This window comes from Penaeus japonicus, unplaced genomic scaffold (assembly GCF_977035675.1).
Source record: "Penaeus japonicus unplaced genomic scaffold, GWHDUDI00000001_assembly GWHDUDI00000024, whole genome shotgun sequence".
Lineage (NCBI taxonomy): Eukaryota > Metazoa > Arthropoda > Malacostraca > Decapoda > Penaeidae > Penaeus > Penaeus japonicus.
In genome coordinates this window covers 7,383,126-7,410,625 of record NW_028234426.1, presented here as the reverse complement: position 1 = coordinate 7,410,625, position 27,500 = coordinate 7,383,126, and the positions used below count along the sequence as shown (strand labels likewise).

The following is a 27,500-nucleotide window of genomic DNA, read 5'->3' as shown; positions in this document are numbered from 1 at the left end:
GTCGGTACGAAGAAGAGGCTAAGGATGAGTCGGTACCTTTTCCTTCCAGCGTAACGAACTTCTCAGGATGGTCTCGAAGACGTTACGAAATCTTGGCCCTCCTTGTGAACCGAGGAAGGAAAGAGGAGAGGGAAAAATGAGAGAAGGAAGGAAGGAAAGGATGAGGAAGATGAGGAGTGGGAGAGTGAGAAAAAGAGAATGAGAGATGAGGAATGGAGAACAAAGGGATGAAGAATAGGAGAAAAGGGGGATGGAATGTGAGAGAGGGAAGAGGAAGAGAGAAGAGAGAAAAGGTAATAGGATTGGATGAAGGATTATGCCTTAATTCCCCTATCGGATTAAGATGACCCTCAGATCGTTGGGTTATTGTTTGAGAAGAAAAAAATATATATCGTTATTTTTTTTTCTTCTTTAATCGATCAACCGCTTCGTTAATAAGATGCAAATCTCCATCTTAATTTGAGGCCCTCAGACACCGTAATATATCTCAATCTATTAATCTATCTAAATTTGGTATACGATGCTAGACAAGTACCACGGTCATGATAACACTCTCGGATCACCGCCACGGTTGATCTCACCGTAGATCATAAGGTGTTCATAACGTCACGGGGGATTAAAATAACATTTAAAAATATCCCACGGAACCACACACATTCCGACCATAGCTCTCTCTCGCCATTAAAAGAGAAATGTAAATAGTGTTATCACATATTAATGGAATAATGATAGCCTTCTCTCCGCTGTCTCCTCGCCGTGACCCGCAAACGGCGCATCCTGCTTGGCTCCAGGAAATTACCTTCTTCATTAGACACAGACATTGAGCACCGCTGATGGCCGAGGCGGAAGAGAGGGGGAGGAGGGGGGTTGAGGGGTTGGGGGGTAGTGGAAGGGAGGGGGACGGGGAGTAGGTCGTGTCACGGGATGGGACGTAAAGGGGGGAAGGGACTGGGCTGGGTGGGAGGGGGAGGAGGTGAGGGAGGGGAAAGGGAGAGGGAGAGGTGGTGGGCGGGAGGGGGCGGGCTCAGGTCATGTCAGGGGGGTGTGGGGGGGTAGGGAGGGAGTGGGGGGGGTTGGTGGTATGTCACGGGTGTAATAACGGAGGCATGTGATGAGAAGCCATGGTATGTAACGGATGGCGTTACTATGTATACATACTCACACACAAATACTTACGTACGTACACACGCACACACACAAACAAAGAAACAGACACAGTTGCACACAGATTAACAGACAAACAAACACACACATACACACACACTTACAATAAACTAGAATACATTAGGCAAATAAAGGAGGTCAAAAAGAAAGGAACAGAGAGAAGACGTAGCAGTGCAGTGACGAAGAGGGGGGTGGAGTGGGGGAAGAAAGAGGGGGTGATGGAGAGGGAAGAGAGAAGGAGGAGGGTGAGATAGAGAAAAAGGTGTGATGATTGTGGGAGAGAGAGAGAAGGAGAAGAATACAGGGGAAGAGAGAGCAGAAGGCGGAGAGAGAAAGAGAGAGCAGGAGGCGGAGAGAGAGAAAAAAAAAGAGATAGAGTGGTGGAGGGGGAGGTAAGAGAGAAGGAGGGGGAGGGGGGAGGGAAGGGAGGGGGAGGCGAGAGGATGTCGAGGATAGGACAGCACCGGAGGGTCGATCCTGCACGCGGGGGAGAAGTGGGTCGAGTTCGCAGCTGGAATGCGTTCGAGAGCGATCGTGAAAGAGAGAGAAGGGGGAGAGGGAGAGGTGGAGAATAGGAGAGAGAGAGAGAGAGAGAGAGAGAGAGAGAAGTTGGAGAGGGAGGGAGAGGGGAAAAAGAGGCACAGAGACAGAGAGATATTCATAATGATAAAAAAAAAATCAAAGTGAGAAAACAAGAGTAGCTCAAGCAATCAAAGAACACCAACAAAGACAAAGAAACCAAGAAAACTAATAAAACAAAAACAAAAAAACGTAAAAAAAACAGATAGCCAGCCAAAGGGGTACAGATCCCCCACCCCATCCACCCCTGAGCCTCACCACCATCAAAAGGAAAATTCTCACGGTTTTCACAAGCATCAGTGAAAGAGAGAGAGAGAGAGAGAGAGAGAGAGAGAGAGAGAGAGAGAGAGAGAGAGAGAGAGAGAGAGATCGACACACTTAGATAAATACACTCTAGATGTTTCTTATCTCGACTGGAAAACTAGCGAGTTGATAAGCTGCCTGGGAAAATCGGGAGAACAGATGAGCTGATAACCTACCGAGAGGAAATACAACAATAAATGTAATCAGCTGTTTGTATGTCGTGAACAAGATGAAGAATATATATATATATATATTAGATTTGTTTCTTTTGTTTATGTTTTACGAAGATGCGTTGGTATAAATTATGATTTGTGCTAGTTGTTTTTAATATGATTTACATAATTGAATGCTGATTAGTGCTTCGATCTGGTATCATTGGAATTTGATACCAACGACGGTGTTTCGGTCGACATGTCCATCAATATTTGTTTTTCTATTTGTTTTATATTATCTGATTTACATCATGAAATGTTAATGTCTCGATCTGGTATCACACTATGTTGATACCAGCAAAGGGCGTGGTCGAGAGAGGAAGGTTAATATTGAGAGGAAGTGCTATATTGCACGAAGGCTAAAAATGATTATGGTTATCTTCATCTTATCTGATGAATCTGTGTCAGAGTGCACATTAAGGCTTGTGTGATGAATGGTTATTGAACAAATAGTTTGAACACTGTGCCCCCCCTCCATTTCGATTTCTTTTTTTAATCTCTCTTTGTCTCTTTCTTCTCTCTTTCTCTCTCTCTCTCTCTCTCTCTCTCTCTCTCTCTCTCTCTCTCTCTCTCTCTCTCTCTCTCCCTTTCTCTCTCTCTCTCGCTCTCTCTCGCTCTCTCACTCCCCCCTCTTTTATTCATCCATCTTCCCCTCCCTCCCTCCACCCTCTCCCTCCCCCTCTCTCTTTCTCTCAAACAAGGTCGAGAGAAAGATACCAATAAACGGACATGAAGCAAGATATGTCGAGACTCAATGACCGACTTTGCCTCCACCAATTATGCAAGCGCAAGAGAATGCGTGCGTGTATGAATACGCGTGTTTGTGTGTATGTTTGTATGTGTGTGTGTGGGGGGGGGTGTATGGTTGTATGTTCGTACGTATGTATGTATGTATAGGCATATATGTCTGTATGTATAGGCATGATTGTATGTGTACATGCACAGGCATATATGATTGTATATATGTATAGGCATATGTATGTATGTATAGGCATAAATGATAATATGTATACATGTATAGGCATATATGTTTGTGTGTATGTATGTATAGGCACATATGATATTATGTATAGATGTATAGGCATATGTGTATTTATTTATGTATGTATAGACTTATATATATGCATGTAAGTATGTATAGGCATCTATGATATTATGTATACATGTATAGGCATATATGTTTTTAAGTATGTATGCTTTTAATAGCGTTCAAATGCAAATCAATGTCTCTACCGGTTCCTTATGTCAAGATGGGACAGGATGACAGCTCGTAAGGCGAACAAGGAAAACACGTAACTTAATAACTTAATAGCGCTGTACTACTACAATTACTCCTGGGCTTTTATGCAAATTAGAATAAGCTCGCCGTCAATAGGCCTGCCCGCCATACACTCACTCGTATGCCTGAGGCTCAATACGTCTCTTCCGATTGAAAATATTAATTTTCTTCATTTTTGGGACCTTTATGTTATTCATTTTTTACCAATGATGAATATTAATATAAAAAGAGAGTAGTGTCATGATGTGTTTACGTGAAAAAAAAATGCGTCCGTTTCCCCCCTTTCGTGTGGGAATAACATGAAAACGCAACCGAGGTCCTGGCAAAATATACGTTACGCAGCAACCAAAAGCGATCAGTAACTCCTCTTTCTTGGTTGATGGATCACCTTATTCCCCCCCTCCCCTCCCTCTCCTCCTCCTCCTTCTTCTCCTCCTTCTCCTCCTCCTCCTCCCTTCCACCGTACCCCCGTAACCCTCCCCCTCCCCCCACTCCTCTGCGGCGTCTCTTATGTTGCGTCTCGGGTCCATCTTGGCCGAGATTGTCGTACCTTCCGCCAGTGTTATAGTACCGACATCTTTTGTTATCGCACATTTCTCTTTCCTTCTGGCTTTTGTCCGCTCTTCTTGCGTGCGCTTTGTCGGCCTTTTGCCTTCCTACCTGCTTCTGTGCCTTTACTCTTCTTCCACCTTGCCTCCCAACCTGCCCGCTTGGGTATTCTTTGCCTTTTACCTCTGTTCTCCATGTGATTTTTTTTTCCATGGTTATACCTCAACAAAAGCGTTTTCCATTGTCCCTTTGAGGAATAACTTAGTCTTCGCTGTCCATTAGGGGAAAAAAAGAGATCCCATCACTTTGTATCTCCATTTTCATAATCATTACATGTGTATCTTCAGCTCCAATGCCTTTCATTTTCTCTATTACTTGCCCTCCCTCCCTCCCTCCTCCTCCCCTCCCCCCAATCTCTTCCTATCACATTCACAACATCGTCGTTAATCTCGGCGCCGATTCCAGCATCCCTCTTCTTCTCTCTCTCTCTCTCTCTCTCTCTCTCTCTCTCTCTCTCTCTCTCTCTCTCTCTCCCCCCTCTCTCTCCCCTCTCTCTCCCTCTCTCTCCTCTCTCTCTCTCTCTCTCTCTCTCTCTCTCTCTCTCTCTCTCTCTCTCTCTCTCTCTCTCTCTCTCTCTCTCTCTCTCTCATTCTCCATCCACTCGCATCCTGTTCGCGGAGATTTTAGAAAGCTAAGATGCTCTGACGCAACAGCCAGAGGAAGGAAGCAGCCTCGTAATCGCCTTGCACGGAACCCACGCTGGCAATAGTGTAAACAAACCCGAGAGCTTCGGCGTCCTTCCCTAACACGCTAGAGGTTTCCCGTCTCCGCTACGCCGCGCCATCCGCTCTCGGGGCTTCCACTTTCGCCACGTCTTGGCTTCTTTTCTTTTCTTTTTAATATCCACTCCACTACGATCCACTTTAGTCCGTCGTAGTCTTTAACTTCTCCCGCTCCTCTTTGTATCTGTTTCTGTTTCGTTTTTACCTTTTTTTTAAACTTATTTAAGTTGTCTCATTCTCCGTTGATACCAAAGAGTATAGTTCCTTTTTTTTTAGCCTATTTAAGTTGTCTCATTCTCTGTTTATATAAAAAAGTATAGTTCCTTTTATACCTATTTAAGTTGTCTCATTCCTTGTTTTAAGTTGTCTAGTTCCTTCGAGTTTGAACAGTATACTTAAAGCTCATTCAGTCCCTTCATATTGTTTTAGCGCCAAAACTACCGTGTCGGTATTTTGAAACTGGCGCTTCTTTTTTAACGTTCATTTTCTCTCGCATTGTTGCTCGGTAATGTTAGGAGAAAATGGCTCTTAGCGAAATAATGAAAATGACAACGTTGTCTTATTAGCTGCGTCTTAGAAGGTCACTGGAAGATTTCGCGGTCGGAAAGGCGCCTTGTGTCTTTCTCTCTTTCTCTTTCTCGCTCTCTTTCTTTTCCGTCTCTCTCACCCTCATTCTCCGTTCGACAATGAACTTTGGATGTGACCGTTATGTTTAACAGTGCCGGATAACATAATGGCGCTCTCTGCCACCCCAACCTTCTCTCTTAAATACCAACATCGAGGTGATTATGCATCCCGCACTGTTATACGACATCAAGACATAGATTGATAACGTAATACGGTGTTCTCCAAATCGTAAAATCATAAACTCGAACCACTTCACGACATCAAAACACAGAATAAAAAGGCATAACTACGAGAAAAGGCGTTTTTTTTTTCTTTCTTTTTAGGAGACGCAAGATCACGCAGTAGTCTTCTAATGCTACGTCACAGCGTGAGTCCCATTAGGCGCGCATTATGCATTATACATCATTATACACGGAGCCTCTCTATTAAGATTCCTGCTTCGTCGTGGCTTATGATGGCACCTGAACTTACATGACCTCGAGTACACGCACTCATAAGGTAGTCATTTGATCACAAAGCCTTCGACAAAAAGCCTTTATGATAGGGTATAGCGCTATAATCTCCTTCAGGTACGAAAGGTCAGGAAGCAATGCCTTATGAATGGCAGTGCAGGAAGTTAAAGACGGGCGATGGATTTTGCTTCGTGAAAGTGCGTAATTGATCTAATTATAAGATTTATTTGTTCTTTTTCTAATATTAAGTCATGGATGGATTAAAAGACATTCACAACTATAAACTCAAAGAAGCTCAATTAAAGTTAAAAAAAAACATAAAATTTCTCTGTATTTCTTTCCTTATCTACTCGAAACGATTTATCTTTTTCTAAAACAACATGAGAGAAGACGTTACAGATGTCCATCTAAGCCTCCACTTCATCTTTTGTGAGGCAGAGGACTGGGTAAATGAGCTACATTAAAAGGTAACAAGAGGTTAGCTTTGTTTAGTGGAACCCCTGGGAAGCGAAGACCTTGTCGCCGCCCACAATATGGAAGGCCCCTTTAGCTCCCCTGCCTTAGTTCCCCTGCCTTAGCTCCCCTTTCTTAGCTACCCTGCCTCTTGCGTTCTCTACTCTTTGGTCTCTTCCCTCCTTTAGGTTCTTCGTAGGTTTCTTCCCTTAGGTTTCTTCCCCCATTTTTTTTCCTTGGGTCGTCCTCCCTTAGATTATCCTACCTTTAATTCTTCTCCCTTTGATTCTCCTCCCTTAAGTTTTCCTCCCTTAGTCTCCTCTCCCCCGTACCCACTGCCCCAACCCTGCCGAGTCCTGTGGCCGCCTTTAGCCCCTTATTGTTGTGGTCTGTTGGTCTTGGGGCTTCGGCAACCACGCAGGAAGTTCTATAGGTCGTCGTCGGGGTGCGGTGGTCGCGAGATCTTTGAGATGGGCGGGGTGGAGGGCTGGGGGAAGAGGTGGGGGGGAAGGAGTGGAGGTGAGGGGGCTTCAGAAGACTCGACGAAAGCTCATACGGATCTGTCGCTTTTGCTGATTTTAAAGTCTCGGCGGAGGGAGTCCCTATTAGTCTCGACTCTCCCTGGAATCCCGAGCTCCTTCCTCCGAGGAATCTCTCGACGTCGGTCAGTCAACCCCGCTGCATCTTACGCAAAGGGAGATCGTGATCGCCTCTCGGTCAGGAGTCTCATCAGGAGTCTTGTCATCCATCATCGACCGCGAGTAAACGTACACGATTGAAGCGTGACCGAGGCTTTTCGATGATCACGGGGTTGCTGAGCGGAAAACACATTCACTTGTAACGCTTTTGGTATTTCTCGTGTTCGACAGTAGCTGTTTTTTTTTTTTTTTTTTTTTTTTTAACAGCGAGATAGAGAGAGAGAGAGAGAGAGAGAGAGAGAGAGAGAGAGAGAAAGAAAGAAAGAGAAAGGGAGGGGGGGGGAGGGAGGGGGAGTGGGAGAGGGAGAGGGAGATGGAGAAAGGGAGGGAGAGGAATAGGGAGAAGGAGAGGCAGAGGGAGGTAGGGAGAGAGAGAGAAAGAGAGGGAAAAACGGAATATATCGTTCATATAATGAATAATACATACCAGTTCCATATGTGGCTTGTTTCTTGAGTTCATAGCCCCAAGATTCATATCCATTTATAATGCTCATGAAGTTCGTCATGGACTGACCACCTTTTTTTTTATTTTTCTTGCTTTTAAACAAATTTCCCAATTAACATGGAAATAAGTGATCTTTCCTCTATTATCTGACCGAGAAATGTCCCAAAACCATAAATCCTCAACAAGGAAGGGGATTTGGGCGGTGCTGAGCGGCCCAAACGCAAATTAACAAGGGCCTGTGAGGAAGAACGCCCGCGTGACAAACTTAGGTAAGATTTGTAAATGTAACAAGGTTCTAGTGTAAACTTTCCTTTCCTCTACCACCTCGCTCTTCCACCCACCCCCCACCCCCCTTTCCCCCTCCTCCTCTCCCTTACTTCCCACCTTACACCTTCCCTTCACCTTTTCTACCCTCTACCCCTCCCCAACTCCCCATACCCCTACCCAAATCCCGTCCTGTCTACACAACGCACTTGAATCCCTCCCCGCCCCACCCACCCCAATCCACCGCCACCCCTACCCCTGCCCCCCTCCTTCTCCCTCTCCTAACATTCTATTTTCCCTTCATTCCCTCTCTCACCTCTTCTTTCACCTCTCCCCCTTCCCCTCTTTCCTCTTCTTTCACCCTTCTCTTCTCATTCCTCCCTTTCCTCCTTCCTCCTTTTCCTCTCCTCCCTCTCACCTATCAGTGTCTCCTACCCTCCACCTCCCTCCTCCCTAATTCCCTTTCTCCTCATCTCCACCTCCTTCCCTCCCTCCCTCCCTCCCTTCCTCCCTCCCTCCCCCCATTCCTCTCACCTACTCTCTCCCCCTACACCCCACCCACACCCCATTCACCCCCTCCACTCCCACCCCCGTTTCGTGAGGGGACCAATTCCCTTCACTCACGTATAAACATCCTACTTATTACCCCACAAGGCAACGCTGGTCTCCATCTCTCTTTAATTATCTTCAGTATCCGTTCTTCCTCGTTTTCACACCCGCTGCCCTTGCTTGAAGTGATTGGTGTCTGTCTGTCTGTCTGTCTGTCTCTTTGCTTTCTCCTTTCGTATTTTCTCATGTCTATTTATTTCGTTGTATCTCTTCTTCTTTGCCTTTCTCTCTTTTTTCTCGTTCTCTCTTTCTCTTTCTCTCTTTCTCGTTCTCTCTCTCTCTCTCTCTTTCTCTTTCTCTCTTTCTCGTTCTCTCACTTCTCTCTCTCACTCTCTCTCATTCAATTTCTCACTCTTTCTCTCCTTTCTCCTTTCCTGTCCCTTCCTCCATCTCTGTCTATCAGTCCATTCATCTGTCTATCCATCCTCTCGCATGTCAGTTGAAGTGTGTTTAAGAGATCGTCAATCTTCTTTCAGTTTATCCTGAAAAGTGATCATCCGAGCTACCACTTATCCTCGCTATGCCCACCTCCTCCTCCTCCTCCGTCATACTTCAGACCTCTCTCTCTCTCTTTCTCTCTCTCTCTCTAACTATCTATCTATCTATCTCTGTCTCTCTGTCTCTGTCTCTCTCTCTCTTTCTCTCTCTTTCTCTCTCTCTATCTACCTATCTATCTTTCTATCTTTCTCTCTCTCTCTCTCTCTCTCTCTCTCTCTCTCTCTCTCTCTCTCTCTCTCTCTCTCTCTCTCTCTCTCTCTCTCTCTCTCTCTCTCTCTCTCTCTCTCTCTCTCTCTCTCTCTCTCTCTCTCTCTCTCTCTCTCTCTCTCTCTCTCTCTCTCTTTCCTCTCTCTCTCTCTCTCTCTCTCTCTCTGTCTCTCTCTCTCTCTCTCTCCTCTCTCTCTCTTTCTCTCTTTCTCTCTTTTTTCCTCTACAGATTGTTATTGACGTTTTTTTCTCTTCGAATATAACAGTCAATCAATCAATCAATCATAAGTGGTTTATTGCTACTTGAAATATTTTTGTATCTTCGATTTTATTTTTTCTATTTAGAAAAAAAAACAAATTCTTGATATTTAGTCACAAAGGGCATCCTACACACATACACACACGCACACACACACACACACACACACACACACACACACACACACACACACATATATATATATATATATATATATATATATATATATATATATATATATATATATAACAATACACCTTATTGTATACATCAACACAAAACTAAATCTTCATAGATCTAAAAATAGAAAACATACAATAACCAAACAGAACAACACACAAAGAGATAAAAGAATAACCCAATTAAGCCATAAAACCAAAAGACAAATAGATAACAGATAAACGAGAGATCGAACAAAGACCAAATACCAAGCGATATCCAACACGATGAGAGAACCCAGAAGGGAATTGCGTAGGACAGGAAGGATCAGAATACGAGAGGGAGGGAAGGGAGGGAGGAGGGTGGGAAGGGAGGAGGGAGGGAGGCAGGGAAGGAGGGAGTAAGGTAGGAGGGAGGGAAGGGAGGAGGGAAAGAGGATAGGAGGGAGGGAAGGAGGAGGGAGGGAGGGAAGGAGAGGAAGAGGATAGGAGGGAGGGAAGGAGGGGGCGGAGAAAGGGAAGGGAGGAGGGAGGGAGGCAGGGAAGGAGGGAAGGAGGGAAGGGAGGAGAGGATAGGAGGGAGAGAGGGGAAGGAGGGAAAGAGGATAGGGAGGGAGGGAAGGAGAGGAAGAGGATGGGAGGGAGGGAAGGGAAGGAGGGAAAGAAGATAGGAGAAAGGGAGGGAAGGAAGGATGGATGGAGGGAAGGAGTGAGGGGAGAATAAGAAGGGATGAGGAGGGGAGTCGGGGGAAGAGGAAAATGTTGAGAAGGAGGAATAGGAGGGGTAAGGAAAAAAAAACAGGAGGTGGGGGAAAGTGGAATAAGAGAAATGAGAAACAGGGGGAAAGGAAAGGATGAAAGGATCTTGAAACAAGAGGGAAAAAGAGAAAGAAAAAGGGAGAAAGGAAAGAAGGGAGAAGTGGAGGAGAGGTGGAGGGAAGGAGGAAAAGAAGAGAGGTGGATGGAGGGGAAAGGAGCACACCTCATATCCTTATCCTCACCTTTTTTTTTCTTTTTTTTTCGAGGCTTTGAAATTCAACCTAATCGGGATCGCTCGACGGATAGGATTGAGACAAGAGGGGGGAGGGGGAGGGGGAAGGGGGGTCTTTCATGGGGCGATTGGTGACGTTTGCTTTTTTTTTCTTCTTTTTCGGGGTTTTATTTACCTGTCGTTTTCATGTGATCGGTAGGTTTTATTGGTCTCGCTCTTTATTTACTTTTTTTTATATTCCTTTCTGACTCTCTCTCTTTCTTTCTCTCTCTCTCTCTATCTATCTGTGTGTGTGTGTGTGTGTGTGTGTGTGTATGTCTATCTATCTATCTATCTATCTATCTATCTATCTATCTCCCTCCCTCCTCCGCCCTCTCTTTGTCTTCCTCCCTCCCTCCCTCCCTTCCTCCCTCCTTTCCTTCCTCCCAAGCACATAGACCACCACCATCTATCTACCTCCCTCCTCTCCAGCCACATAGACGCCGCAGCAATGCCGAATAAAGCCCACATAGTTTCTTCTTGCCACAAAAACACCTCTAGAGTCTAGTGTGGGAAGATACCAAGCCTGCTCTCCCACCGGTAGCGTGATCACTGCCTAGGGTGCTCCGGCTAGCTCGCTCCTCTGGCTTTAGCTGTTCGTCGCCTCGAGCTATATTTTTAGCGTTGATTTTGCTTTTGAAATGAAAAAAATGTTTTGTGTGTGTGTGTGTGTGTTTTGGGGTGGTGGTGGGGGGGTATTTTTATATTGATTTTTGTTTTTCTTTCTATATGAGTGTTTTTTTTTTCGCTGTCACGTTTCTTCTTTTTATTTCCAAGTGGAATATGTTCTACTGGAATGATTCCCTGGATTATGTTTTTTTTTTATTGTTTTTGAATTTTTCTGTTTATTTATCTCCACCTACATTTCTAATCAACTTCATCTTTATATCTTAATCTTATCGAACGATGCAAATAGATACAAAAGTTGAATATGGTTACTGCCACAACGAACTTTCTTCATACATGTTCATACTAACCCCCTTTAAAGATACAGAGGATGTCAAAATACCCACCAATATAACGTTAAACCCACAATTACAACAACAAAAAAATATAATGACAACAAAAAATAACGCATTTCCTCCCTCCCCCCTCCCCCCTCTCCCCCCCTCCCTCTTCACGTACCCCGGGTTGACCTCGCGTTAGTGTTTGATTGGTAGAGAATGGACGCGGTAGCACCCTCCCCCCCCCCGCCTTTTCTCCCTTCCCCCTCCTCTTCTTCTCTCCTTAGACCCATACCTTCTTACTTCTTTCTTCTCCTCCTCCTCCTCTTCTTCCTCCTCATTCTTCTTTTTTCTTATCATTATTATAATCATTATTAGATTCATAATAATAATTATCATAATAATAATTATTATTATCATAATTACTATTATCATTATCATTCTTCTTCAACCTCCTCCTCCTGTTCCTCCTATTCCTCCTGTCCCCCTAACCTCTCCCTCCTCCTCCTACTCCTCCTCCTCCTCTTCCTCCTCTTCCTTTTTCTCTTTTTCCTCTTTTTTCTCTTTTTCCTCTTTTTTCTCTTTTTCCCCCTTTTCCTCCTCCTCCTCCACCTCTGCCTCCTCCTCCACCTCCTCTTACTCGCCCCCCACCCCCCCATAGGCCCCCCGTGATGTGATGAAGAGCGGTGTAACTTCGTACTTATCTTCGCTTCGGGGGTCCATTGCCTCTCTCCTCTTGTTTAATCTTGATATTTCTCTTGCGGTCGCTGTTATTAGAGCTTTTTTTATGCGTTTACTTTCTCTCTTTCTGTTCTTCTCTTTCTCTGTCTTTTTTTTTTTTTTTTGGGGGGGGGTTGTCTCTGGTTATGGCTCTTTCTCTCTGTTTCTTTCTCTTTCTCTGTGAATCTCTCTTTCTTATCATCCTCCCCCTCTTTCTCCCTCTCTCCTACTCAATGTCTCTTTCTCTCTCTTCTTCTCTCTCTCTTTTCCCCTCTTTCTCCCCTCCCTCCCCCATCATGTTTACCCTTTTCCTCTTTATATCCCTCTTTCCCTCTATCTCTTCCTCTCCCTCTTTCCCTCTTTCCCTCTTCCTCCCCCTCTTCCTCTCCCTCGTTCCCTCTTTCTCTCCCTCTTTCCCTCTTCCTCTTTCTCTCTTCTTCTCCCTCTTTCCCCCCCCCCCCCCCTCGCAGGCCGAGGATCGCTACCTGAAGCGGCATTAAGGTCCCGCCGGATGTATCCAAGGTTGCCGCTGGACCTTTAATACCCCCCCAACCCCCCTACCCCCCTTTCTCGTCCCTCGTCCCTGTTCTCTTACCCTTGCCCCTTCTCACCTTCCTCCTCTATGCTTCCTTTCCTTTTCTTCCCCTCCTCCTCCTGCTCTTTCTTCTTCTTCTCTCTTTTTCTTCTTCTTCTTCTTCTCCTTCTTTTTTTCTTTCTTCCTTCCCGTTCCATTTCTTCCTTTTCCCTCATCTTCCTTTTCTTCTCATCTTAAATTCCTTATGTCTTCTTTTATCTTATTTTTCTTCTTTTTTCTCGTCGCGCCCATCTCCAACTTCTCTTCTATCTCATATTATTCCTCCTTCTCCTTCTCTGTCTCCCATCTCCTTTTTCCCTCCCTATCCCCCTCTTCTCTACTCCCTCCTCTTCTCTACTCCCTCCTCTCCCTCTCCCTGTCTTCCCATTCCCTATCCCCCTCTTCTCTACTCCCTCCTCTCCCTCTCTTCCCTCCCTATCCCCCTCTTCTCTACTCCCTCCCCTCCCTCTCCCTGTCCTCCCATTCCCTCCGGGTGTCTCGGCCTAAGGGTCTGTCCGGGGGAAACTGTTTACAAGAATAAATGACCTATTGTCCAGAAGAGAAACGGACGAATTAATGATTTTTTTCTTTCCTTTTTTTTTTTTTTTGAGTCTGATGTTATTTTATCTTCTTTTTTTTGGGGAGGGAAGATTGATTTTATTTTCATTTATATTTTCTATGTTTCTTGGGAGCATTTCAGTTTTTTGGACGAGTCTTAGTTTACTTTATTTTTTTTTCTTCTTTTTTTTATTTTTTTTATTTTATAGTCTTAGTTTGGTTTACATATTTTTTTGTAGATGTCCTCGAGATCCATCACCTTTCGCGTGTTATTTTACTGTCATGGAATTAATTTTGGTTAATATTGTACATCTTTCAACTGAAACATTAAGCATGAATCACAAAACGTCTTTGCTAAACTGACCATATTAATTCTTGAGGTGTACATAGAAGCTTAGTGGGTTCATTCACTTATCAAAATGGCGTCTACTCCAATAAAACAGTTAAACAAACACCAGCTAATAAACATATATCGTTATATTACCTCTCTCTTATCTACAATCTTATCTATATCTCGATATAACGAACAGGCAAGCAATAAACGCCATTACACCCACGAGAATCAGATCATGGGAACACAGGGCCTCCGCGTCTTCAGATAACCCAGAGCTCTTGAGACTCTGACATATGGACAATAACCCATCACTGCCCAATCTTCTGTTGGCCATTATGACCAATTAGAAGCGAGGAAACACGGGGATCGGGGATGGAGGGGAGGGGGAACTTACCACTAAATGCCCCCATCCTCTAAATTAAACTGTTTACCTCTGGTCAATCGCCAAGGAAGGAAAATGCTTCTTATAATAATCCCGTGAACGCGCGTAGCTACTGAATATCCCGTTTTCTAAAAGGCTTCGTTTTCTGAGAGGGGGGTGGGAAGGGGAGGGGGGTAACTCGAGTAAATTAGCCGATGGGTCAAATTCTGTATGGAAGCAATTGTGCGTGAATTTTCTCTCTCTTTCACTCCCCCAACCCCCCTTTTGTGAGCGCTGGTGATTTACGAATTTAATGGGGAGTGATTCTCTATGGTAGGCGAGGCTAAGGATGGATAATAGTGTTGGTGAACGTAGACTAAATGTTATTCAGGCTGACAGATCGAATACTTTTTGATAGAAAAATAATTCGGTTTAAAATGCGATGTGCCTTTTATTATATTTGATTGATGACGGCAATAATCAGCCCACAGTGTCTCGATTATACCAGATTTTCTCACAAATGAATCCATAAGAGTATGCAAGCGTAATTTTTCTTGAATGCTATACCACTGGAATTTCAGTCTTCTTTTTTTTTTAGATACGCAGCTGCGATATTGCGTATCACATATCAGAAACAATTTTAAAATTCCTTTTAACAAGAATATCAGATAACAAAAGCTTTCTTAGCACCGTGGGAGAAGAAAAAATAAAACTCACAAGATCTAGCAAGGTCGGATCAGGTAGGGAGGGGGAGGAAGGGGGAGAGGTAGGGATAGGTCGACCTCAAGAAAACGGGGAAGGGTGGTAGGTAGGGGGTAGATGGTGGGGGGAAGGGGGTCGACCTCAAGAGCGCGGGGGAGGATGGGTGGGGGGGTAAGGGAAGGAAGTTCACGTTCATAAAAGGGGTTCCCAGGAAGAGGCCGCGTTCAAAAGAGGGATGTGGTGCGTATATTAGCCGAGTTGCGTTCACAATGATAGGAAGGAAAAGGGCGGTTTCATGCTGGGGTGAAAAAAGAGGAGGGGGGGGGAGAAGAGGGAGGTGAGGGTGGCGGGCATTGAAGGAGGATATTTCAGGCGATAAGAATGCGCTCACAAGCAACGCCGATGTCTACGTTCAAGGCGTAAATTTTACGTTCGAACGCGCGCATTTCCTTTCACGCTTGAACGCGCCCGGTAAGCCTTCCCGCCTTTCTTTTCCTTTGGAGTCTTCCTCCCTTTCTCCCTACCTGCTTTCTCCACCCTTTATTTATTTCTTCCTCTTTCTTGACATAGATCTACCATCTTCTACCTCTTTCTCAAACCTTTTCTTCCTTCTACCTCGCTACACTTCAACCCTTAAATTTCACATCAAACTATATTTAATCTTCTCTCTTTCAAAATGTATAAAAAAAATCAATATATAAAATATATCAATGAAAAAACAAAGACAAAATAATAGAAAACAGGAAACGAAAGACAATAATACGAAAAAAAAGACAGAGAGGATGCGCCAGTACGGGAAACAGGAACGGATTAGTAGCGATACAGGAAGAAGGGCGTTTACGAGTACGCTGTTATCACGGCGGAAAAGGGAAGAGGAGGAGGGGGGAAGGAAAGGGAAGAGGAGGAGGGGGGAAGGAAAGGAGAAGAGGATGGGGGAGAGGGGGAGGGAGAAGAGGAGGGGGGAAGGGGAGAGGGAGAGGGAGATGGGAAAAGGATTGAGATGGTGAATGAGGGTGAGGGAGCGGAGGGGGGGGGGAGAGGAAGGAGCAGAGGAGGGGGAGTGAAGATGGACAGCGAGTAGAAAGGATTAGAAGAGGTGGAGGGGGAGATGAGAAGGAAGGAAGGGGGGGGGGTAGGATTATAGGAGCTTTAAAAAGGATGGACAAATAGGTGAAATGAAGTGTGAATGAGGAAAAAACAAGACGAAGGAATGAGAGAGAGAGATAGAAAGAGAGAGAGAGAGAGAGAGAAAGAAAGAGAGAGAGAGAGAGAGAGAGAGAGAGAGAGAATGAAAGAGAGATAGTGATAATGAGAGAGAAAGCAAGAGAGATAGAGAAGTGAGAGAGAAAGAAAGAAAGAGAGAGAATGAAAGAGAGATAGTGATAATGAGAGAGAAAGCGAGAGAAATAGAGAGAGCGAGAGAAAAAGAAAGAGAGAGAGAGAAAGAAAGAGAGAGAGAGAGACGATGACAAACACAGAAATATAACATTTTCCAAGTAAAAGGAAATACAGAGAGACACAGATCTACATAAACAATTCATAAAGGTATGGGAATATGCGGGACAGAGGGAGGGGGGTGATGGGGAGGGGTAGGGGGGTCGTTTAAAAGGGGGAGGGGGGTGTAGTGGTTGATGAGGTTAACCATCAATCAACCGCATTCTTGACGGGTTACGTGGGAAACTAAACTTCAAGTTTAACGTGGGGCATTTTAGAGACTTACATTTCACATTTACCATGTCAGAAATATTTATTTTCCTGTCTTTATTGGCAACGCTATATGGTTCATTATTATTCATTATTGATTTTTTTTCTTTCGTTCCATTTCTCTCTCGTTGTTTTATACATTCGGTAGCAATATAGGGGATAGGAGGGGGAGGGGGGGTACGTACAGGATATTAAAACAAGGGAGTTTAGGTTAACAAAAGGCCCTCTTGTCTCTACGCGAGTTAGGAGAAAAAAATGTCTTTTCATTTTTTTTTTGCGAAGTCATGTGTCTGTGTAATGAGCGCTGGACACCACCTGGTCACCTGCTTCGCCACATCCTCTTCTTCTTCCTCTTCCTTCCACTTATCTTCTTCTTCCTTCCCCTTACTCCTTCTTCCCTTCCTCTTCCTTCCACTTATCCTCTTCTTCCTTCCCCTTACTCCTTCTGCCCTTCTTCTTCCTTCCACTTATCTTCTTCTTCCTTCCCTTACTCCTTCTCCCATTCGTCTTCTTCTTCTTCTTCCTCATCCTATTCTTCCTTCTATGCTCTTCATTCCCGTTTCTCTCTCCTCCTATTCTTCTTCCTCCTCCTCCTCCTTTCTCTGCCTCTTCCTCTTTCCTCCTCCTCCTTCCTCTTCCTCTTTCCTCCTCCTCCTTCCTCTGCCTCTTCCTCCTCTTCCTCTTCCTCCACCACTTCCACCACCACCACCCACTCCACCAAAATCACCACCATGACCCAGTCCAACTCACCCTCCTCCTCGACCACCACCCCCTTCAACCTCCACCTCCTCCTCGACCACCCTGTCCCACACCCCCACCTCCCCCTTCAACCTCCCCCTCCTCCTCGCCCCCCCCCCCCCCCGCACCCTAACCTGACAACCCGATCACCGTCTGTCCTACAATCCTGCGGTCACAACCCTGGGAAAGAGAAGGACGCCACGACACAGCGTAGGATTAGGTGTTGTTTAGGGAAAGTGGGTAGGATGACGTAATTGGTGAGAGTAAGGATGGCAGAGGTAGGAAAATTAGGAGAAAGAGGAGGAGGGGGAACAAGGATTAGGAGGAAGAGAGGGAGAGGGAGGAAGGGAGGGAGGGAGGGAGGGAGGAAGAGAGGGAGGGAGAGAGGGAGGGAGAGAGAGAGAGAGAGAGAGAGAGAGAGAGAGATTGAGAGACTTAGAAAGACAGAGAAAGAGAGAAAGAAAACAGAGAGAACATAAAAGATAGACTCCCAAAAGTAAAGAAGCATTTATGATAATTAGGGAAGTTGAGAGAAAAAAAGTGTCCTTGCAACACTCAGTAAAATACGTGCGGCAAGACAAGGTTACACAATAAATTATCATCGACATCTTTGTGGTGTTAACGTATTCAGAAACTTTATATTCATTATGTGCGTGTTTTATCTATCCTTTGAGTATTTTTTTATTTTCATTTTATCCTACTTTTAAGGTTACCAATGAGAGAGAGCGAGAGACAGAGACAGAGACAGAGACAGACAGACAAACAGACAGAGAGAATAAAGGAAAAGGACAAAGCACAAAATAAATATCAGGAAAAAGAGTAGAAAATTAGCAAGGTAAGAAGGCGTGGACAAGGAGCGCACAGAGAAAGCAAACGGTACCTTAAACACTGGATATTACAGCATATTAAGAAGTACTCAGCGTGTGGTTATCGCCCCTCAAGTGCCCAGCTGATCGGGACGGTTGGTCTGGGCACCTGTTAATTACACCATCATGTGTACCTGCCCAGGTAAATTGTAGAGGGGGGCTTCCCTTCCTCTTCCTTCCACTTATCTTCTTCTTCCTTCCCCTTACTCCTTCTTCCCTTCCTCTTCCTTCCACTTATCTTCTTCTTCCTTCCCCTTACTCCTTCTTCCCTCCTCTTCCTTCCACTTATCTTCTTCTTCCTTCCCCTTACTCCTTCTTCCCTCCTCTTCCTTCCACTTATCTTCTTCTTCCTTCCCCTTACTCCTTCTTCCCTCCTCTTCCTTCCACTTATCTTCTTCTTCCTTCCCCTTACTCCTTCTTCCCTCCTCTTCCTTCCACTTATCTTCTTCTTCCTTCCCCTTACTCCTTCTTCCCTCCTCTTCCTTCCACTTATCTTCTTCTTCCTTCCCCTTACTCCTTCTTCCCTCCTCTTCCTTCCACTTATCTTCTTCTTCCTTCCCCTTACTCCTTCTTCCCTTCCTCTTCCTTCCACTTATCTTCTTCTTCCTTCCCCTTACTCCTTCTTCCCTCCTCTTCCTTCCACTTATCTTCTTCTTCCTTCCCCTTACTCCTTCTTCCCTCCTCTTCCTTCCACTTATCTTCTTCTTCCTTCCCCTTACTCCTTCTTCCCTCCTCTTCCTTCCACTTATCTTCTTCTTCCTTCCCCTTACTCCTTCTTCCCTCCTCTTCCTCCCACTTATCTTCTTCTTCCTTCACCTTACTCCTTCTTCCCTCCTCTTCCTTCCACTTATCTTCTTCTTCCTTCCCCTTACTCCTTCTTCCCTTCCTCTTCCTTCCACTTATCTTCTTCTTCCTTCCCCTTACTCCTTCTTCCCTCCTCTTCCTTCCCCTCATCTTCTTCTTCCTCCCCCTTCCTCCCTCTTCCCTCCTCTTCCTTCCACTTATCTTCTTCTTCCTTCCCCTTACTCCTTCTTCCCTTCCTCTTCCTTCCACTTATCTTCTTCTTCCTTCCCCTTACTCCTTCTTCCCTCCTCTTCCTTCCACTTATCTTCTTCTTCCTTCCCCTTACTCCTTCTTCCCTCCTCTTCCTTCCACTTATCTTCTTCTTCCTTCCCCTTACTCCTTCTTCCCTTCCTCTTCCTTCCACTTATCTTCTTCTTCCTTCCCCTTACTCCTTCTTCCCTCCTCTTCCTTCCACTTATCTTCTTCTTCCTTCCCCTTACTCCTTCTTCCCTCCTCTTCCTTCCACTTATCTTCTTCTTCCTTCCCCTTACTCCTTCTTCCCTCCTCTTCCTTCCACTTATCTTCTTCTTCCTTCCCCTTACTCCTTCTTCCCTTCCTCTTCCTTCCACTTATCTTCTTCTTCCTTCCCCTTACTCCTTCTTCCCTCCTCTTCCTTCCCCTTTTCTTCTTCTTCCTTCCCCTTCCTCCTTCTTCCCTCCTCTTCCTTCCACTTATCTTCTTCTTCCTTCCCCTTACTCCTTCTTCCCTTCCTCTTCCTTCCACTTATCTTCTTCTTCCTTCCCCTTACTCCTTCTTCCCTCCTCTTCCTTCCACTTATCTTCTTCTTCCTTCCCCTTACTCCTTCTTCCCTCCTCTTCCTTCCATTTATCTTCTTCTTCCTTCCCCTTACTCCTTCTTCCCTCCTCTTCCTTCCACTTATCTTCTTCTTCCTTCCCCTTACTCCTTCTTCCCTCCTCTTCCTTCCACTTATCTTCTTCTTCCTTCCCCTTACTCCTTCTTCCCTCCTCTTCCTTCCACTTATCTTCTTCTTCCTTCCCCTTACTCCTTCTTCCCTCCTCTTCCTTCCACTTATCTTCTTCTTCCTTCCCCTTACTCCTTCTTCTTCCTCTTCCTTCCACTTATCTTCTTCTTCCTTCCCCTTACTCCTTCTTCCCTTCCTCTTCCTTCCACTTATCTTCTTCTTCCTTCCCCTTACTCCTTCTTCCCTCCTCTTCCTTCCTCTTCTCTTCTTCTTCCTTCCCCTTCCTCCTTCTTCCCTCCTCTTCCTTCCCCTTCTCTTCTTCTTCCTTCCCCTTACTCCTTCTTCCCTCCTCTTCCTTCCCCTTATCTTCTTCTTCCTTCCCCTTACTCCTTCTTCCCTCCTCTTCCTTCCACTTATCTTCTTCTTCCTTCCCCTTCCTCCTTCTTCCCTCCTCTTCCTTCCACTTATCTTCTTCTTCCTTCCACTTATCTTCTTCTTCCTTCCCCTTACTCCTTCTTCCCTTCCTCTTCCTTCCACTTATCTTCTTCTTCCTTCCCCTTACTCCTTCTTCCCTTCCTCTTCCTTCCACTTATCTTCTTCTTCTCTCCCTTTCTCTCTTCTTGCCGCCTCCTTCTCTTGCCTTCTCTCTCTCTTTCTCCTACCCCCTCCCTACCTCCCTGCCCATCTTCCCTCCTCCCTTTCTCCTCCTCTCCTCCCTCTCTCTCCACCCCCCACCCTCCCTTCCCTCTTCCGAGCACAAGCTAATCGACCCGGCGTGACCTTGGCCTTCAGACATGAGGCGCATGAACGAGTCTCTTGCAGGTCTGAAGGTCATGTTGCCTTAAGTCGAAGTGCAATGGATAGGATTATCAAAGCTGGGCGTTGCAACCTTTCCCTTTGTTGTGCAATGTTTTGAGCCACGAGTCTCTGCGAGTCTTCTTCTCTCTTCTGAATTTCTTCTGAGTCGCCGGTGATCGTAATTACATTTTTTATTTAATCAGGGTCAATATTTCGGTTTAGAAATAACAGTACCCCCCCCATTAAGACCCGTTTTCTTTGTTTAGTCAATTAGCGTTTTCTTTCCCTCATTTTTTTTTTCTTCCTGACATTCTTAACTGATTCTTTTTTTTTGTATTATCGTCATTATTATTTCATTATGTCTCTTCTCCCGAGTAGTCATCAATTACCGAGAAGGAATTCGCGTCATTAAAGTGTATCACCAGAAGGGCATATCGTAGTTACCCCTTCGATCGAGACCTCCCCCCCTACCCCTACCCCTACCCCCCACCCCCTACCCCATCAGAAGGGTGACAGCGGTCGTACCCTCGGGCTATAGAGACAGGGTAGGGGGAGGGGAGGGGGCGAGGTGAGGGGGGATGGCACAGGTGTTTCTGGTCGCCGGAAGAACACCTTTTTGTTAACGAACTTTGCTACTACAGGTGAGAGAGAGAGAGAGAGCGTGCAGGTAAAAGTTTAGTGTGTCAGGTATGGGTATGGGTTCATGTGACTGTGACTTGCTCGGGAAAGAGGTAGGGGAATAAAGCAAGAATAGGGGGAGGTAGCGATAGCAAAGGAGGAGGCGATAGTTCGAGTAATATTTAGCGATTTTTTTTTTCTCACTCTTTTTTTTCTCTCTCTCGCAAGTCATCTTCTCTTCCTTTCCTTTGTTTCTTTGTCTTTCTCCCTCCCTCTCCATCCTCTCTCTCTCTCTCTCTCTCTCTCTCTCTCTCTCTTTCTCCCTCTCTCTCTCTCTCTCTCTCTCTCTCTCTTTCTCCCCCTCTCTCTCTCTCTCCTTCCTTCTCCCTCTCCCTCCCTCCCTCCTTCTCTCCCTCCCTCCCCAAGCCCCCCCAAGTCATTTCCCCCTTTCCCTCCCTCCCTCCCTCCCTCCCTCCCACCCACCCATCTTTCCCAACCCCATCTACTCTCCCACGCAAGGTCAGTATCGTGACCTATCATATAAAGATTTTTTATAAATAAATGAGAGTGATATTTAGGGAGGGGGATAAGGGGGGGTAAAGAGGGGAGCAGAGTGATAATGGGTAGGGGGGGGTGATGCAGGGGAAGGGGAGAGGGGGTCAGAGAGGGTATGGTACACATGATTAGGGGATGGAATAGTGGGAAAGATGGTTCTCTCTCTCTCTCTCTCTATCTATCTATCTATTTATATATCCATTTATCTATCTCTCCTCTCTCTCTCTTTCTCTCTCTCCCTTTCTCAATCTCTCTCTCTCTCTCTCTCTCTCTCTCTCTCTCTCTCTCTCTCTCTCTCTCTCTCTCTCTCTCTCTCTCTCTCTCTCTCTCTCTCTCTCTCTCTCTCTCTCTTTTGTCTCCTACTCCGTGACCTCAGCATTCCTCCGGTGACCCTGTCCTGAGAGCTCTGATTTGAGTGGAATGGGAGGGGGGGAGAAGGGTAGTCAGAGGGGTCAGGAAGTCAGTCTGCGAAAAAGAAAGAGGAAGAAGAAAAGGAGGAGGAGGAGGAGAAGAAGAAAGGGGAATAATAATATGAAGAGAGAATGAGAATGACGAATAAGAAGGGGAAATAAAAAGTAAGAGAGGGGAGGAAAGACAAGAGAAAAGAGATAGTGTTAGTAGAGCAAAGGGGAAAAAGTAAATAAAAAGAATATCAGGAAGAGATATATCTCAAATAAGTAAAAAAGAAATAAATGAAAATAAAAAAGAGAGAGAGAGAGAATGCAATATTAATTAAGAATATAAAAAATAGTGATAATAACAAACACATATCATCGCAAAACATCACACTATATTCATAGCCAATACGTCATCTTCCATGTTAACGATGACTAGCATAACTCCGCCCACGCCCACGGCTTCCCATAAGGCACACAAATATTCCTCTGCCGATCTTTCTCTAAGGATTTCGCTGAGTATCGGACGGAAGAGATATATACAGAAAAGGTGACCACAATATATTGATAAAGGGTCTGGTTTTTGCTTCTTGGCAGCGGTGGTCATAAAAGGCCTTCTTTTGAGTGATTGCATTTGCATTTTGTTGCATTGGTTTCCCTTAGGTGTGTTTTTTTTTTGTCTTTCTCGGATTGGGTTTTGGGTGCGTCGATTTTTTTTTTTTACGGTCTGTGTGCCTTTCGAATGTTTTTTTCATAGTTTTAAATACGGCTTTTAATAAAAACGTCTTGTGTGCGTCGTTCAAACGTTTACACAGCATTGATTACTCGTAATAAAACGTTTCAATGGTCTTTTGTATGATTTTCGAACGTTTTTCTTAACACCCTCCCCCCCTCTCCCCCCCCTCAAGAAAAAAGACGAAGCGACGTAAATACGTACGTGGCGTAGAACTCTTCAAATAAAATGCAGGTATGCTTGGAGCCGACATCATGAATATTGTATTGTGGTTTCCGGTGAAGTGTTTTGCGGCGTTGTGGAGCCGGTCTTTGGTGCGGGAGGAGGGGGTAGGGGGTGGGGAGAGGGGAGGAGGGGGTGGGGAGAGGGAAGTAGGAGGGGGTGGGGAGTAGGGAGGAGAGGTGGACGGGATGGGGTGGAAGAGAGAGGGGAGAGGGGAGAGGGGAGAGGAGGGGGGTAGCGTTGCATGGCTTAACCTTCAAGAACCTCGCAGCTGGGACGTGTATAGCTCCGGGGCCCACGAGATAGGGAGGGGGAGAGGGAGGGGGAGGGTGGGAGGGGGAGAGGGAGGGGGAAGGGGGGAGGGCCGGAGTGGATGCAGCCAGCTGAGTTTTCCTCTCTTCCTTCCTGGACTCTTGGCTAGCCGCGGTTATCCCATAATCACAAGTCTCGTTTTTTTTTTCTCCACCATTCTGTCCGTTTTTAAAAAGTCGTCTCGTTTTTAAACTCATTTAGTGAAGTTTCTTTGCCGAAGTAAAAGACTTCTATAAGGTTCTCTTTTCCCTTGACATTTTCCTATCATAAGAGGAATTCATTTAATCATCAATCAAAGCGGATATGAAGCAACAGAATCTTTAATCTGAAATTATCTCTTCTCTTTATCTCCGCCTCTGCAAGGTCGACTTTGCATGATTGTGTCCAGTGATTCCTTTGCGTCTGTCTGCAGAGGGGGGTGGGGGGGGGCAAGGACGATGGCTGATGGAGGGAGGGAAGGGGGGAAGGTGAGCGGAAGAATGAATAAAAGAGAGGGAGGGGGGAGAAGGGATGAGAGGAAGGGGAAGAAGAGGGAATATGGGAGAGGGAGGAAGAAGAAAAGGGGATGGAGGTAGAAGAAGGGGAAGGAATAGAGGGATAAGGAGGAGGGAAGAGAAGTGAGGAGGAGGGATAAAGAATAAAAGGGAGGGAGGGGAAGGAAGGAAAACCAAAGAAGAGAGAGAAGGAGGAAGAGATAATGGGGAAAAGGGAGAAAAGGAGATAGAGAGGGAATTCCTAATCACAACGATACTAAGACTCGGTGAATCATCTAAGAATCCCAAGAAACTTATCGAGCAAGATCCAGATTTCACGACTCCGGAATTTCCTGCGCGGTGGTGTCTTGTGGTGTCGTGAGGGTACGTGTCTTAATGGCTGGGAATATAGGAGTTCTTTCGGATATCGTCATCCGGTCTTGGGTGTCTATTCAACTTCCATCCTGCGAGTGGCTCCTTGCCGCCAATTTCTTCGCTTCTTGCAATTTTGCGGCTGTTCTTACTTCTTCTTTTTTTATTGCGTCTCTCTTGTTTTGTCTTTTTTTTTTGGGGGGGGGGAGCGTTGCTTTTCTCTTTGCCTCTGTCTTTCTTTTTTTTACTCTCGCGATATCGTTTTCCTTCTCTCTTTCTCTTTCTCTCTCTCTCTTTGAGTGCTAGATCGCCGTCTCTCATCCTTCGCTTTTCCACTTTTTTTAGTCCCACTCTTCCCCCCTCCATCCCCCCTTTTTACACCTCAACTCGAGTGGCCCCTTCGCCCCTCACCCTTCCCCCACCCCACCCCACCCCACCCACTCACACCCCACCCAACCGAATATGACTTCCTCCCCTGGACACATAAACTACCCTCCACCCCCATCCCCTGTTCCCCAACCTCCCCTCCCTAAGCCCCGCCCCCACTCCCCCACTCCCGCTTCCCCTCCCTGACCATTCGTGCCCACACCCTAAAAATCTCCTTTGCTGGAGCCTGTGCCAATCTAGCTCTGCCTTGCAGGGCCTTACCTGGTACCCCCCTGTTCTCACTCCCCTTCCCCCCTCCCTCCTCCTCCCCTCCCTCCTATTACCTGTCTTTTGGGCTTCTTAATTTCCCCTCCTGTCGGTCATCCGGCTGTTTGCTAGACTTCTCTGAAAAGGATTTGTGAATCATAAAGTCTTTAGGGTTTTCGTTGTGTGTCTACCTTTACTGTCTCTGTCTCTCTCGCTCTTGCTCTCTCTCTCTCTCTCTCTCTCTATCTCTCTATCTCTCTATCTATCTATCTATCTCTATTTATCTCTATCTCTGTCTATCTCTATTTATTTATCTCTATCTATCTACATCTCTATCTATCTATCTTTAGTTCTATCTATCTCTATCTCCTCAACTTCATCTCCTTCTATCTCTCCCTTCCCTCCCTTCCCTCCCTCCCTCCCTTCCATATCCCCCTCCCCCTCCTTCACTCTTTCCCTCCCCCCCCCTCGATCTTTCCCTCTCCTCCTCTTACCCTCGAGTTCAACGTCACACGCTTAGCCTTCTCATTCCTAACATAAAGTGGGAATACAATGGAAAGCATCTTTACGAGGCAGTCGAATGCGGAGAGAAAAATGCTAATCCTGGCTTTATGCTGAGTGCGTGCTGACCTTCCGGCTTGATGTGTCTCCCTCGTGACCTTGGTCCATCATGTCCAGTTGACCTTGGAGCTGAAGGGCTTGTTTTCTGCGGTGGTTTATGGTGACACTCTCAAGAGGAGGCTTACGAAAATGTTTACGTTGAGGTCATAATGTTTTGAGGTATGAGCTATAAATGGTTGTCTTCGCTTTCTGTCTGTTTGTTGGTCTCTTTCTCTCTTTCTCTTTCTCCTTTTCTTTCTCTCTCTCTCTCTCTCTCTCTCTCTCTCTCTCTCTCTCTCTCTCTCTCTCTCTTTCTCTATCTATCTATCTATCTATCTATATATATATATAATTCTGTCTATCCACCTACCTACCTATCTATCTACCTGTCTCTCTATCTATTTATCTGTCTATCAATCTACCTATCTATCTATCTATCTATTTCTCTCCCCTATAATTTCTACCCCCTTTTCTCCCCCTCGTGCTAATTTCAGCTCACGGTAATTTTTCAACAAAAAAAAGGAAAACACCCCATTTTTACAGGCTCGTTTCGCTCCTGTTACAAGACTCACAAAAATAGTTGTCAGGATTCTCACCTGCAATTAGCGGCGCGTCCAATTACATGACGAATCAACGCGAAGGTCGAACAGGTGAGCGTAACGCAAGCGGGACCATAACGTTCGTGAGTGCGCCGGAAATACCGTTGGGCCGTCTCCCCCCCCCCTCCCTCTACCCCCACACCCCCAACCCCTTCTTCCCTCCATCTGCCTCCTCTCTCTTTCCCTCCTCCTCCCTAAATCTTCCTCTGACTCTTTCTTTCTTTCTCTCCTCATCTTCTACCTTCCCTCCGTGCCTTTGATCTTCTTCCTATTCTCCTGTTTTCCGTCTCTTCCTCCCTCCATTCCCCCTTTTCTTTCTTCTCTCCCCCTCCTCTTATCCCTTCCTTCGTCCCCCCCCCTCCCTCCCTCTTCAGCCCTCCCCCCCCAGCTCTTCACACCTCGAATCCCTCACATCACACTTCCTACACTTAACACCTGTGAACTTACACATCCTACCTTTTTTCGTAGTGAGGTGTTAAGTATAGTTTTCCTTTTTGTCGGGACACCATGGATTCATTAAGGTATTTGTGGATGCAGGCGTATGCTCTAACGGACAGTTAATTAATCATCTAATTAAGCTAGAGCTAATAAGCAGAACTGCAGTGTGATTCATCTTTCCTTTTTATAACTTAATTAGGACGAGCCACTTTTTTTCATGTGTGTATTATGTCACCCTCGTTAGACACGACTTTCAACATCGCAGTTGAAAGGATGATCGAAACGGGTATAACTTTCTAATACCCAGCGACCGCATTTAGAAGGCATACCGAGACGTCTGGGTATCAAATAACCCTTCTTTGAAAGTCCAACTCCCAGCTAACCGACTTTTTCTTTTTTCCTTCCTTCCCGCAGACGACGATCAAGGTGTTCGCCAAGTGCCTCCGCTCAGACATCGAGTACAAGACCATCTCCGTGAGTTCGAGGGCCACCTGTCGCGAGGTCGTGAGTCTCCTGCTCTCCAAGTACCGCATGCGCCACCGTGACCCCAATCTCTTCTATCTCACTATGGAAGTCACCGTGCGAAGGTAAGGTTAAGATCGTCATCACGTCTTTGATTTTTTTTTGGTGTGCGTGGCTTTTCGTTGACGTCAGAGTCGCGTTTCCTGTGGTTGACCTTTTAAGAAAGCCGCTACTCAATCTGTACACGTAGGATGATGACCGAATACCTGTTGTCCTTCTCTCCATTGCTAAAACACCATGGCTGTGACCACTGACAAACTATCAAACATTCAAACATTCAGCTTTCATCAATAAAAACCCTTTTTTATTGTCACAAAAGCAAATTTTACACACGCTCGTTCTTCACACGTCTTTTTCCCACAGGTGGTCCGGGGCCCCTGTGAGGTCCCTGCTGGT

At 45.7% G+C, this 27,500-nt stretch overlaps 1 protein-coding gene across 1 annotated transcript in view; it reads left to right on the top strand.

Moving 5' to 3' along the window:
• LOC122246822 (uncharacterized) overlaps positions 1 to 27,500 on the top strand; it is a 56,433-nt gene that overhangs the window by 25,982 nt on the left and 2,951 nt on the right. The window contains exons 3-4 of the mRNA XM_043005585.2: positions 26,997 to 27,169; positions 27,468 to 27,500. The exon at positions 27,468 to 27,500 is cut by the window's right edge and continues 124 nt beyond it. Of these exons, the coding sequence (XP_042861519.2) occupies positions 26,997 to 27,169; positions 27,468 to 27,500 (206 nt within the window). The remainder of the gene's footprint in view (positions 1 to 26,996; positions 27,170 to 27,467) is intronic.